Below are 13,670 nucleotides of genomic sequence, written 5' to 3'. Positions count from 1 at the left end.
AACGTAGTGCCAATCAAATTATAGATAAGTTTCTGCAATTTAATAGTGTTCCTTTCATTTTTTTTTTTAGGACTTTAAAAATCACCAGAAACAAATTTAAAAACCTTTAAAAAGAAACAAGCTTAAAAATAAAAAAACAAAAAAACAAAAACATTTTTCTGCAGTTTACGGACCGTGCTGAAATAATCTTCTATCATATAAAGGGCAAGTGTAACTCCGGTGAAAATTCATTAGTTTACTGTTATTAAGAAGTAAACACGGTTTTTTATGATATATAATAAAGATTTTTTCAGTTTGAAATTTAAATGTTAGTTTTCTCTTCTATAGGGAAGGGATAGTAATGCTCTGGGGGCCTCCTTAATTAATTTCACGTATGTTTAAAAACATGATAAAGAACTTTTAATACTTCTGCATTTACAAACCAAAAGAAGGGTGCTTCTTCATTTACCGACCTACAATTTCCACAAAGTTACTTGGGTGTATCCAGCAGATTACAAGAATAACCGGAAACGGTCGACAAGTAGTTTTCATTACTTAATGAATTTCAGTGGCCGTCGCCATTCTTAAAATAGGGGGGTGGGGGGTTGTAACAATTTGTGTGTTTTGTAATAAGGCTACCCAAGTAACTTTGTGGAAATCGAAGATTGGTAAATGTAGAAGCACCCTTCTTTGCCCCAGCAAACCAAATATCGTCAGTGTTTGCAGGTGGAAATGTCAGTCTCGTAAAAACAAAGCAGAGGACTGAAATATCGTCACAAAGCTACACAATGTGCAAGCCGTCATTTTCCAGAGAGGCAAAAAATAAACAGAGGCCGAAGAGAGTCTAACAAAAGAGATCCATTATAGGTCCGTTTTGTTTGGATTTGAAACCGACGGTACCGATGTTGTTAAAATCTTCTCTAGCACGTATATAAATAAATATTACTCTCTTATTTTTCAAGTTTTTAATAAAAAAAAAATAATAAAAATTAGAATTTGTAAGTTTAAAAAAAAGCTAATACAACACATTTTTTTTTTAAATAAACATTTATTTATTTAAAAAATAATTTGATGAATATCGGTACATCCGGGTTCCTCCTCACAAGAATCTGATTGGCTGATGTAAGCCAAAAATATGGATGCCTAGAGCAGACGATACACCAAAAGCTTAAGCATATTACCAGCTATGACTACAAAGAACCGTTCGTTAATGTGACTTACCTAGATTGTATTACTTGAATTGTAGCCAAGACCACTCGTCTATGTCAAACAAATATAATTCTTTCTGTGGGACATATTAAAATTTTTTAAATCAACTTAGTTTCGACGATATACATCTTCCTCGGGCATGGATTTTTTTTTTAAATTTAAAACTGATTCCCTGCCTGATGAAGACGTATCTCGTTGAAGTTAAGTTGGTTTTAAATTTTAAAATAAATAAATGTTTATATAAAAAAATATGCATTGCATTGACTTCTTACAAATGTAGCGTTATGCACGTAGACCGAACGCGTGGTAGCAGAGTACGTTGCAAGGAACATAGAACAAGTAATAACTCAAATTCTTTTTATTTTTTTTTTGTAACAACAGCAGTTATTACCTTATTCTCCTGTCACACGTGACCCCTCGTTACAGCCGTGACGTCTCTAACATGATCGTCTTCTATAATGTACTGTCTCTCCTTTTTATAGTTTTTTTTCACTTACAGTAATGTCATTTCGCATTTTGTATGCATTTGCATACGCGCGCCCGCATTCTATTACACAAATTCTAATTTCTAGTTTTTGTTTTCATGTTTCTTTCAGTTCTTCAAAAAGAAAAGATTTAACATTCCTCAAGAATACATTGACGGGGCAATACACTGCAAAGAACGGTACACATACCTCTTAATGGAGGCTATTTATACAGTGTTGACTAATCGAAAGTAAGTATGCACACATATACAAAGCAGACTCTACCAATACCGAAATGATTATAACTGCCACCACCACCACTACTACTGCTGGCTTTTTATGAACTCTTATGAAGATATGTTATAAGTTTATTATATTTTTGGTCCCCCGACAAAGGAGAGATTAGACCTAGTAATTCACGCCTGTTCGTCCGTTTGTCCTTTTGTTTGTTTGCACTTTTCTCAATAACTACACGTTGGATTTTTTTAAAAAATTTGCCCAAACAATAGTCATGGTGAAAATAAATTTTTGCCAGAACGGATTTCCACAATAACTCTGGTTGCCTCCCTAGGGATCATTATAGGAGTAAAATTACCCCAAAATCGTTTGTCCGTTGATTTGTTCGCACTTTTCTCAATAACCACGCCTTTGACTTTTAAAAAAATTTTGCACAGACATTAGTCATGGTGAAAGCAAATTTTTCGCTCGTAGAGGGGGATCTCACATGCTTGACTTTTTCTTTGTCTGTCTGTCTGTCTGTCTGTCTGTCTGTGTTTGTCTGTTGCTTGTCTGTCCCTTTCTCAGAAAGGTCTGGCTTCAGTTTTGTATGAACCTTTGTTATTTTAATTGCCTCATCTCTCAGAGGTTAGACATAAGGCAAAAGGTGATTTTGATGATAGTGTTTCTGCAGAATGAACTCTGATAAGGTGCAGCGAACTATGTGTTATAGTATCCACTCAATGCACAGCTACGGATTGATAGGGATCAGTTAACATAATACCACATTTAATCTAGAAGTTTCGCCGAAAAATACTGGGCCGATCTGGCTGAAATTTTTTATGAACCTTTGTTATGATAAGGTGCAGTGAACTAAGTATGCATGGTATCCATTCAATGCACAATTAGGGATGCTTAAGAAATGGTCATCGCAATGCCATATTTCTCAAGAAGTATTAACAAGATGAAGAGGTTGTCAGAATCAAGTGAGAAGAAAAAGAAAAAGAAGAACTTGTTATTTTTTTTTATACCAAAAATAATACCAAAAAATAGGAAATACCAAAATCCCCTCGAGGATATATGAGATCGAATATGTTAATCTCCTATGTTCTCCGTCGGACCATTCCAGTGATCAATAATCTCGCCTGATTATCTCAAGTGTATTTCCACATGCGTCCATACAAATACAGAAGATGATCGATCTGTCGGTTGGACACGTTTAAATTTGAAGTAGCCTTTTCGTTAGTAAACGTACACGTTTTATTTTATAAGCGACCAGGAGGCATCTCTATAAAAGTTTGTTTTGTTTTGTTTTACAGTCTATTAAACCTATTCGAGTTAATGTCGAATGCAGTAAAAAAAGTGCAAAAAAAAGTGTGATGCTAAATCTATTCGAGTTAATGTCGAATGCAGTAAAAAAAAAAGTGTGGTGCTAAACCTATTCGAGTTATTGTTGAATGCAGTAAAAAAAAGTGCAAAAAAAAGTGTGATGCTAAATCTATTCGAGTTAATGTCGAATGCAGTAAAAAAAAAAGTGTGGTGCTAAACCTATTCGAGCTGATGTCGAATGCAGTAAAAAAAAGTGCAAAAAAAAGTGTGGTGCTACACCTATTCGAGCTAATGTCGAATACAGTAAAAAAAAAAAAGTGTGGTGCTAAACCTATTTGAGTTAATGTCGAATGCAGTAAAAAAAGTGCAAAAAAAAGTGTTGTGCTATACATAGTTATTTAATGTATGTTCACATACATTCCATTCTTGCGGAATCTTCAGGGTGCCAATAATTGTTCAGCTGATCACACTATTTGAACGCACCGACACGAGTCACACTTTAACTCAAATTCCGAATGCTCCAAACCAATGGCGTCAACTTCAACGGCTATGTGGTAAGAAGAGAAATGCAAAAGCAGAGTTCATAATTCTTGGATCAGGAGTTCAAACTGTCCTATCAGCAACATAGTTACATAATTTCATTTTGATGAGCATTAGAAAAAAAAAAAATGTGTCTAATCACTGATATATATGTATATGCATATTCCATGAACAAAGTTTCTTTCTTAGAACTGCACACCTGTGGAACTCTCTTCCTTTTGCCTGCTTTCCAGCTGATTTTAATATATTCGTCTTCAAGTCCAACATAAACAAGTTCTTGATGAGCTGTTCCTCTTAAGTAATCCAATTTACCAAATTCCCACCACTAACAATTATTACGACAACGTCCCATTGACCACTGTACGCTTATTAACCCTTATCCTCAAGAGGCCTTCAGGCCTTGATAAGTGGTGACTCCTTTGTAAAAAAAAAATAAATAAATAAATAAAATAAAATAATAATAATCTGTATATATTATAAAAGTGATCTGGGGGAACGATCTCTACCAAACTACTCTTTCAATTAGTTGTCTGCAGACTTCTGACTTGATATATAAGGTATTCGGGCTTGTAAAGCAAATTTGATTTGATTTTTATCCAGTAAAAATAGCTGGTGAGGAGTTATAATTGAAAAATTGGAACTGGGCATGCATAAGTTGACTTAATATGTATCCTCTACACATGTGCAAGTATACATTTCACTGCATTAATTTTTAAAAGTTTGATATCCATGTGACTTTAGGTTATATGGTAACAAATACCACAGGAGAGCTATATGCTTTGGTTCGGATTCTGGCTGATGTCACTGAAGTCATATTTTTCTGTTAACTTTTAAAATCACTACTATATATTGGGTACAATATAATAATCAATAGAGAATTGGCTCTATAATAATAGTAGGAAATACGAAATCTGCATAAATTGAGCATATTTTATGATTGGGCAATGCCAGGTGGCCTGCTTGTATATAAATATGCACACAGACATGACAGAAAAGAATAGGCGCGAAGAAAAATATTTTTTCTAAGATTAATATATGCTTATTCATATTTATACATAAAGATAGTGCTGAAATAACTTGGAGTATCTCATTAAAATTGCATCTAACAACATTGAAGCATACCACGAACACAAGGAGCATCAAATCTAACAAAATTTCTGCAAGGACGAATCATGGGTCAACTGAAGGTGGTCTTAGTTAACGCAAAGTAGCAGGAAATTCTTCTAATAATATCTAAAGAAAACCTTCTTAACAACGCCAGGAAATAATTCAAAACTGTTTACATAAATCAAACTATGCATTATCGCGATTAAAACCTGATTAGTAAAATTATTAAATGGAAATTGAATTAACATACTTAGCAAGTAAAGTTAATTTTGATTTACGCAAAATAGCAGGAAATCCTTCAATACCCTTTTCTACTGAAAAGTGATTGTACAATTCACAAGAGAGGACAAAGAGTGTGCAAATCCTCTTCCATGTCACTGTTGGCCCTCTGAAAGAACCTTGCGAAAAAAAAATTTTGAAGAAGAACCTCGGTACAGTGCCTCTGACATTGCAACACAATCTGGTGTCAGTCCCAGAACAGTTGTCAGATATCTTCACAAGCTGGGCTACTATGGTAGAGCTGAGAGAAGGAAACTGCCTCTTCGTCCTGCCAATATCAAGCACATAAAATATTTAGCTCATGAGATGGTGGAGAGACCTATGACCTTTTGGACCAATGTCATTTTCTCTGATGAGTCACGATTTGCATTAATTCTTTGACAGTGGAAAGGTATGGGTATGGCAACTCCCTCAGCAAGAGTTTGACTTAAAAAGACTGAAGCCAATGTTGAAACATGGGGGTTTCTAAGGTATGGTATGGGGTGCAATTTGGAGTGATGGTCGCTCAGACCTGGTGGAGTGTGCAGGAAACATCAATTCTGTTAAATATGTTTCAATATTACTTGAAAGATTCCTACTAAGATTCTCAAGTGGTAAAATGAACCAAATTTACTGCCTATTTACGGAAGACGGAGCTCCTTGTCACTCTGCTCGGTTGACACAACATTGGCTGAAGCAAAATGGGATTAATAAACTTCCATGGTCAAGTCAGTTCCCAGATATGAACCCAATTTGGGGCATATTAGACCAGAACTTTCACAAAAAAAAGGACGCCATCTGCTAAGCCTGAACTTTTAGCATTATTGCGTCTCGCATGGTAAGAAATTCCTCAAGATGATATTCGTCAACTGATCAATGCCATGTCTAGAAGAGTCCTAACATTAAAAACAGCAAAGGAAATGTCAACCAAGTATTAGTTATTAAATTTGTGACCATTTAATTTCTCCGAAAGAGAACAATAAATGGAAGTGCAGCATCTGAAGAACAGATACTACACTTTGATCTTGACCAAAAGGCAAAGTTAATATTTCGTTAGATTTGTCCCAAGGGAGGTAACTCTGTCTCGCTTTAATTAAGTAAATTTAATTATTTACAATTACGATAAAAAGGAGTTTTCAGATTATTTTTAAACAAAACGTAAGGATAGTTTTTGAATTGTATGATTTTAAAAATTATAATTGTAAGGATTAATAAGCTTGATTATAATAGCTAACAGAATTGAATTATGTATGGTTTTCAATTCAAATCAATTGATTAGTTACGATAACCGAAATTATCAATCGTTTTTTTTTTTTTTGTTTTTTTGCTTAGTTTAGTTTCGTATATACAAACATCTATAATTGTTTATAATTTGTTGATATTATTTTCATAAGCATGTATACACAAATTAGAATGAATAAATTTACTAATTATTAAATAGAACATTTTGGTAGAAGATTCATTAATTAATTAAAATTGTTAGTACAAATAGTTGGGTTTAATGACTTTGTTTGATAAAAATTCAATACGGCGTAATGGAATAATAAAAATGTATATGCAGCTTCTCTTCCAATTTTCGGATTTTAATCATGTCAAATCACACTTCATTTCATTTTGACGGATTGATTGTTGCTATTTCTTCTGACGAGTTAAGGGCATAATAGATTCACTGATTGATATACTAATGAAGTGATTGATTTTGCGCTACAAAACAGATACTGTCAAGAATTGTATAAGTCAACTAAATTAAAGGAATAAATTATAAGATGGTCAACATCATGAATTTTGGAATATAACTTTTTGTCATTTATTCTCTATATTGCTCTCTAATTACATTGAGCTTCTTAAGGACTGATATATGTTATAAGAAAATATATTTCTACAGAAATATATATATATATATATATATATATATATATATATATATATATGTGTGTGTGTGTGTGTGTGTGTGTTATAGTTTCACAATAACCAAGACAACCATAGATAATAATAGGGTGGGATTATATAACATATTTCTTTGGTTTTACCATCGTTTCACAACCATTTAAACAAGCTTCAACATTATTTCGTTAAAAGATATTCCAAAATGGCTAATCTTCCGACAGAAAATATAACTGCAATACATATATAGAAGCATACACCATTTCTTATTTACAAGCAGTGAAACTCAACTCTTCATCTTTTTCTCGGTTTCTATTGAATTATATATTCATCTTACTTTCGTATTTCTTATTTTAATTATTAGATAATAATTGTTATTTAATTTTTTTTATTTTATATTTATTTAATAATAAAATCATCCTTTAATTTATTTAGTTTATTAGGTTTTTTATTTTATTGTTTTTATATAATTTACTATAAAGTCTCCTAAACTTTCATATCAATATATATATATATATATATATATATATATATATATATATATATATATATATAAAATGACTTAATTTACTCACACAAAATTAATATACGAAAGTATAGATTTATGCGTAAACTTGAAGTATTTACTTCAAAAGTGCTCAATACGTAGGTAGAGCTAGTTAGTAAGTTATAAAATGTATATGGCGATTCTGCTACACTGAATATTCTGCGTTTCATCCACTCTAGGATTCTTCAGGCTTATGCGCGAATTCTGTGGTTGTTTGTCGTTTTTATATGCATCTTCTACTAAAATTTTAGTTAGCCAATCAGCTTTCTAGTATGCACCGCGCTCTTCCTATCAGCCAATGAAAATGCATTTTATCGGATAAAGGCCTATTTGACCTCTGGTTGACCTGTTCCTTTGTGTGTGCTCTATTTAGCCTGACGGTATTCCAATTATAGTAAAAAAAAAAAAAACGTCAACCTGAACTAGCGCCCATACTTACAAAACTGTTTAAACGTTGTCTTAAGGAGAATAGTTTCCCATCTCCCTGGAAAATTTCATCAGTATGCCCTGTATTTAAGAATTCAGGTGATCGCTCATCCCCCTCTCAGTACAGGCCAATAAGTCTCCTGTGCGTCATGAGTAAGTTGCTAGAATCTGTGTTAAATACAGAAGTAATCAACCATCTCAACAAAAATAACCTTCTTAGTGACACTCAATATGGTTTCCGTTCTGCTAGATCTACAGCAGATGTGCTTACAGTTATATCGCATAGGATTAGTAAATCTCTCGACGATGGCAATCTTTCTAGGGCAATTGCTCTTGACATATCTAAGGCCTTTGATAGGGTGTGGCATAAAGGTTTACTTCATAAGATGGCTAGCTATGGTATAGCTGGAAAAGTCTTCTCAATTATTAAATCATTTCTTTCTGATAGGTTCATAAGAGTAGTAGTTGAGGGGCAAAAATCAGAAGCTCACAGTATTAATGCCGGTGTCCCTCAGGGGTCCATCCTGGGCCCAACTCTTTTCCTGATCTACATTAATGATCTTCCAAATCACATCCTTACATCATTTGTAGACATTTATGCTGACGACACTACCATTTATGGTAGCACATCTAAGACAGTAAACGACCAAGTTCTCTCCAATTCTCTCTCCTCTGATCCTGAGCACGTAGTACAATGGGGAAAGGAGTGGCTAGTTACTTTTAATGCATCTAAAACTAAGCTTCTCTCTTTACATCATCAACATTCTAATCCACATTTGGCATCAATTGAAATGAATGGCTCTCGTCTTCAGGAGGCCTCAAGTTTTGACAAGCTTCTGGGCTTGACCATTACTCCTGATCTTAAATGGAACACGTACATCAAATCTGTTGCCAAGGCCGCTGGAAAAATGGTGGGATCTTTCTATCGATCCGGTAAATATCTCACTGCTGATGCTATTCTCTATCTATATAAGAGCCAGGTACGTCCAAGGATGGAATACTGTTGCCACATCTGGGCAGGAGCTGCTAGAAAGGACTTGTCCTGCCTTGAAAGAGTTCAAAATAGACTTTGTAGCCTCGTAGGAGATGTCCTTTTCTCATCCCTGCAACCTCTATCTCACAGAAGAGATATTGCGAGTTTGTCTCTGATGTATCGTTATTTTCATGGAAAGTGTTCGACTGAGCTTCAATCTATGGTCCCCCCTCACCAAACTTTCACAAGAAACACTCGTCTAGCTGTAAACACTATCAATAATTCCCCCCACTCTTTATCTGTGCCTAAACCTAATCATAGATTCCATGAACAAAGCTTCTTTCTTAGAACTGCACGCCTGTGGAATTGTCTTTCGTTTTCCTGCTTTCCGGCTGACTACAATATGGTTGTGTTCAAGTCTAAAGTAAATAAGTTCTTGATGAGCCGTTCCATATAAGTTATCAAATTTACCAAATTTTCATTAATAATGATTACTATATTGTCCAATTTCTACTGTACACTCTTTAACCCTTATCCTTGAGTGGCCTCTGGGCCTTGATAATGTGGTGATGCCTATGTAAAAAAATAAAAATAAATAAAAATATTTAGCTTCTTGACCTGTTTTAAATCTAGGTTAGTGTTTTTTTTGTTTTTTTTTTTATTAATGTTAGTTTATATATAAATATATATATATGTACACACATATATGCACATATATATATACATATATATATATACATACATATATGTGTGATCGTTTATGTATATTCATGTTTATTTAATTTATTTATTTGTTTATTTTCTTTTGTTTTTGTTAGTTTTAAAACTATTTTGTATCGCTATCCTAGAGTAAATTTTATCTTGTGAACACATATGTTTGTTATTTCTCTTCTACAGTTTAATAGATTTTGGGGTTCTTTAAAGTACAGGATAGCAAATTTTTCATGAAGGCATAATCTACATGGGTCGTCTAGGTCCCTACACGTGGTAGCTTGTCTTATTATTTTCTATTCGACTACTGGCGAATGTCCGCTTTCCTTGAGTTCCCAGTATTTATTTGCTAGTGTTGTTTTCATACAGTGTTTTTTATTGTTGAATGTACTTTTGTGGTCATAGTATCGAGTTTTGAAATCTAAGGAAGATGTGCATATAAAAACGACAAACAACCACAGAATTCGCGCATAAGCCTGAAGAATTCTAGAGTGGATGAAACACGGAATATTCAGTGTAGCTTAATCGCGATATGCATTTTATAACTTACTATATATATATATATATATATATATATATATATATATATATATATGTATGTATATATATATATATATATGTATGTATGTATATATATATATATATATATATATATATATATATATATATATATATATATATATATATATATATATATGAAATTAGTAGCTTCTCAATTGGCCTTAATTTTGTATTTATTTAAATCTATCGGTTCCATTATTGTGTTTATCTCTATTTCCTTGTTATTTTTAATAACATTGTAATGAAACGGATTATTCAAGTCCTTTTTTAATAATATTTAACTCTTTATCTTACTATTAATGTATTAAAATTATATGCTAAATCTCTAGTTTTCTACCTTTTTCTATCATAAACAAAGCATCGTTATTTTTATTTGTCATACAAACAAATCAGTTCAATCCCATTAAGGCAACAAAGGGGAATAACTCGTGAATATCCACATTAATTCAATTTTACTTTTATATAATTTTTTTCTTACTAATTACTATAACATTTCTTTATATATGAATATAATCATTACTTTACTGTCTTTAGATCCTTTTTAAGTCAGTTTTTTTTTTCAGTTAAAATATATATATATATATATATATATATATATATATATATATATATATATATATATATATATATATATATATATATATATAGTCATTTAGTTTGTTTTAATTGGTTATAACCGGTTCGCCAGTACCTTGGAATTAATTATTACTTGATTTCTTCTTCCTTTAAGATATCCATCATCGATATTCCATTATTTTTCCAATCTTTCATCAATCAATTTTATTATAATTTCTACATATTTAATATATCTACTTCCTATTTATTTATGTATATACTTTACTATTTTATAATTTTTATTTTAATTATTTTTAACTTACAAAAACCTGTTTACATAATCAGTGAACCTTAAATTGAACACCTTATATTAATAATTATATTCCTTTACAATAATATTTGAAATTTGTAAATACTTATCTATTTTTTTATACTCAACATTCCAAAAAGTTTTAATTATATTTTGTTAATGGTTTATTATTTTTAGTTTTTTCAATGATTATTAATTTGTTTTTTTTGTAAACATCTATCCCATACATGCATTCATATATTCACCTACTTGAAACCCCCCCCCCATATATATATATATATATATATATATATATATATATATATATATATATATATATATATATATATATATATATATATATATATATATATATATATATATATATACTTACATTTAATTTTTCTAATTCATTATAATGATTTGGACTTTGTTAATTTCCAACATTCTTTACTGAATTTATATTTAACTAGCAGGACCTGTGGAAATTCCACAGGGGACTCATTCATATGTAATATATTGATGCTGGCATTCTGTAGATGTTCAGTGTAAATGGAGATGCTCTGATATTATTGTAGCTTTTTTTGTTAAAACTGCAAAAGTATTTATCTAAGCTAGCACGAACGCCCAGCAAAGCCAGCCGTAAAGTATGCTTAAATATGATATTTTAATTCTTGCAAATTTTGTATATATTATTATAGAGTTAATGTTTTATCGATTTTTATATATATTATAAAGTTGCGATTTCAAAACTAAAAAAATATATTCATATGACTTGGGTGCATTAGCTTCAATCGAAACTGAAATAAAAACTTATGAAAAAAAAAGTATATATATATATATATATATATATATATATATATATATGAGCAAAAAGTTAATAAAATATGTTAAAAAACACTTTGAAATGAGTTAAAAACATATTTAATCTGAAAAGGAAACACTAGATAAATGGATAGTCCTTAATTCGCAGAGTTTCGAAGAAATACTTTCCTTCTCATCAGAGGGTAGGAATTAGCAAAATGCGGGATCGGATTTTGCATGCAGAAGTATTTGATGAAACAACAAGTAAGTCAAAGATCTTACTTGAAAACAAAAAAAGTGAAGCAGAGGGAATATAGTGAAGAAAAAGGTGATTACACATGAATGGATAGTCTGGTGGAAAATAAAAAATCCAGTGATGATAAAATCCAAATGTAAATCTTCAAGAAAGTTAAAAGAATTTCCATTTGTACAAGTAAAATCCCAGGAAATCCCATATTTAGAAGAAGTTGTCCATAATAATCCAAAGGCAGAAATCCATGGAATAATTCACAAAAAGGAATATATATCTGGCTGAGATAATTTTATAAATATTAATTCTTTAATATTTATAATATACTTTAATTTTACCATCTTGGATCATTTTGGTAAATTTAATTGTAATTTTTATTTTATATATATATATATATATATATATATATATATATATATATATATATATATATATATATATATATATACTAGCATGGGTGCCCGGCGTTGCCCGGGTGTTTGGAGGTGTATGCTGAGCAAAAAAAAGGGGGTAATTTTTTAAACTTTGACCCCTATTATGACCCCTGAAAATTTATTGTTTTGGGCTCAAATCAAGTTATTAAGTTAGATCCATGTCCACGGAAGCTATATCTAAAATTTCAAGTGTGTAGACCCAAAATTGTCGGAGAAGTTTGGTAGAGTTCTCAAAGCTCAAATCGTTGAACTTTTACCCCTTAATCGCCAAATTTCTGGCTAAAAACCGATCACATAGATTTTTCCAAATCTCAGTACCCTGTATATCAAATTTCGAGTCTGTAGACTAAAAATTGACAGAGTTATTTCGTAGGGAAATGTACACAGACACACATACACACACACACTTTCACTTTTATAGATATATAGATTTAAAATTTTAGTCTGACAGAATGACAAAATTATATTGCAAACCGATATATTAAACAAACGAACTTCAAAGAGACAAATGAACACATAAGTAAAAACAATTTGTATTAGAAAACATTTATTATTCCACGTCTTTTTTTACAGACCTGACGACTGAGGTTCGCTCTTAATAAAAATTGTTTTTTATAGTCTTAATTTTGACTTCCTTTTTCATAAAAAACTAAAAAAAAATCAAGAAAGAAAAGAAATTTAATTTTATTTTTTCATTAATTTCTTTCTGTGCAAAGCAATTCTTTCAAACTTACTCTGTTTCCAAAATGTTTTTATTTTATTCCCCTCCCCCTTCATTCATTTTCCTCCGCATTCTGGCAAGTATTAAAATAAACCATTTATAATATTTATTTATGGATTTATTTACTTATCATTTCTTTTGTATCGGTAAATGAATTACATTTTAAAAAAAACTGTAAAAGTCACGTTAAAGGTGATTAAGTTGGAAAGTAAGTAAAAATTTACCCTTTTTACTTTTATACGATTTCTGATCACTTTGAAAAAGGTGTTTGTGTGTTTTAAAAATGTTTTTTAACTGCTATAACCTCATTTATATATATATATATATATATATATATATATATATATATATATATATATATATATATATATATATATATATATATATATATAACAACGTGAGTATTCATATCG

The 13,670-nt window shown here is 31.0% G+C and overlaps 1 protein-coding gene across 1 annotated transcript in view; it reads left to right on the top strand.

Annotated features, from left to right (window-relative positions):
• Positions 1-13,670, top strand: part of LOC145268300 (spermatogenesis-associated protein 4-like) — a 90,183-nt gene that overhangs the window by 46,598 nt on the left and 29,915 nt on the right. The window contains exon 3 of the mRNA XM_080123724.1: positions 1,785-1,903. Within this exon, the coding sequence (XP_079979850.1) occupies positions 1,785-1,903 (119 nt within the window). The remainder of the gene's footprint in view (positions 1-1,784; positions 1,904-13,670) is intronic.

Source organism: Euprymna scolopes, chromosome 43, assembly GCF_053919585.1.
Source record: "Euprymna scolopes isolate OS-2025 chromosome 43, ASM5391958v1, whole genome shotgun sequence".
Taxonomy (NCBI): domain Eukaryota; kingdom Metazoa; phylum Mollusca; class Cephalopoda; order Sepiida; family Sepiolidae; genus Euprymna; species Euprymna scolopes.
Note: the sequence above shows the minus strand (reverse complement) of the source record. Positions and strands in the feature narration are given on the sequence as shown.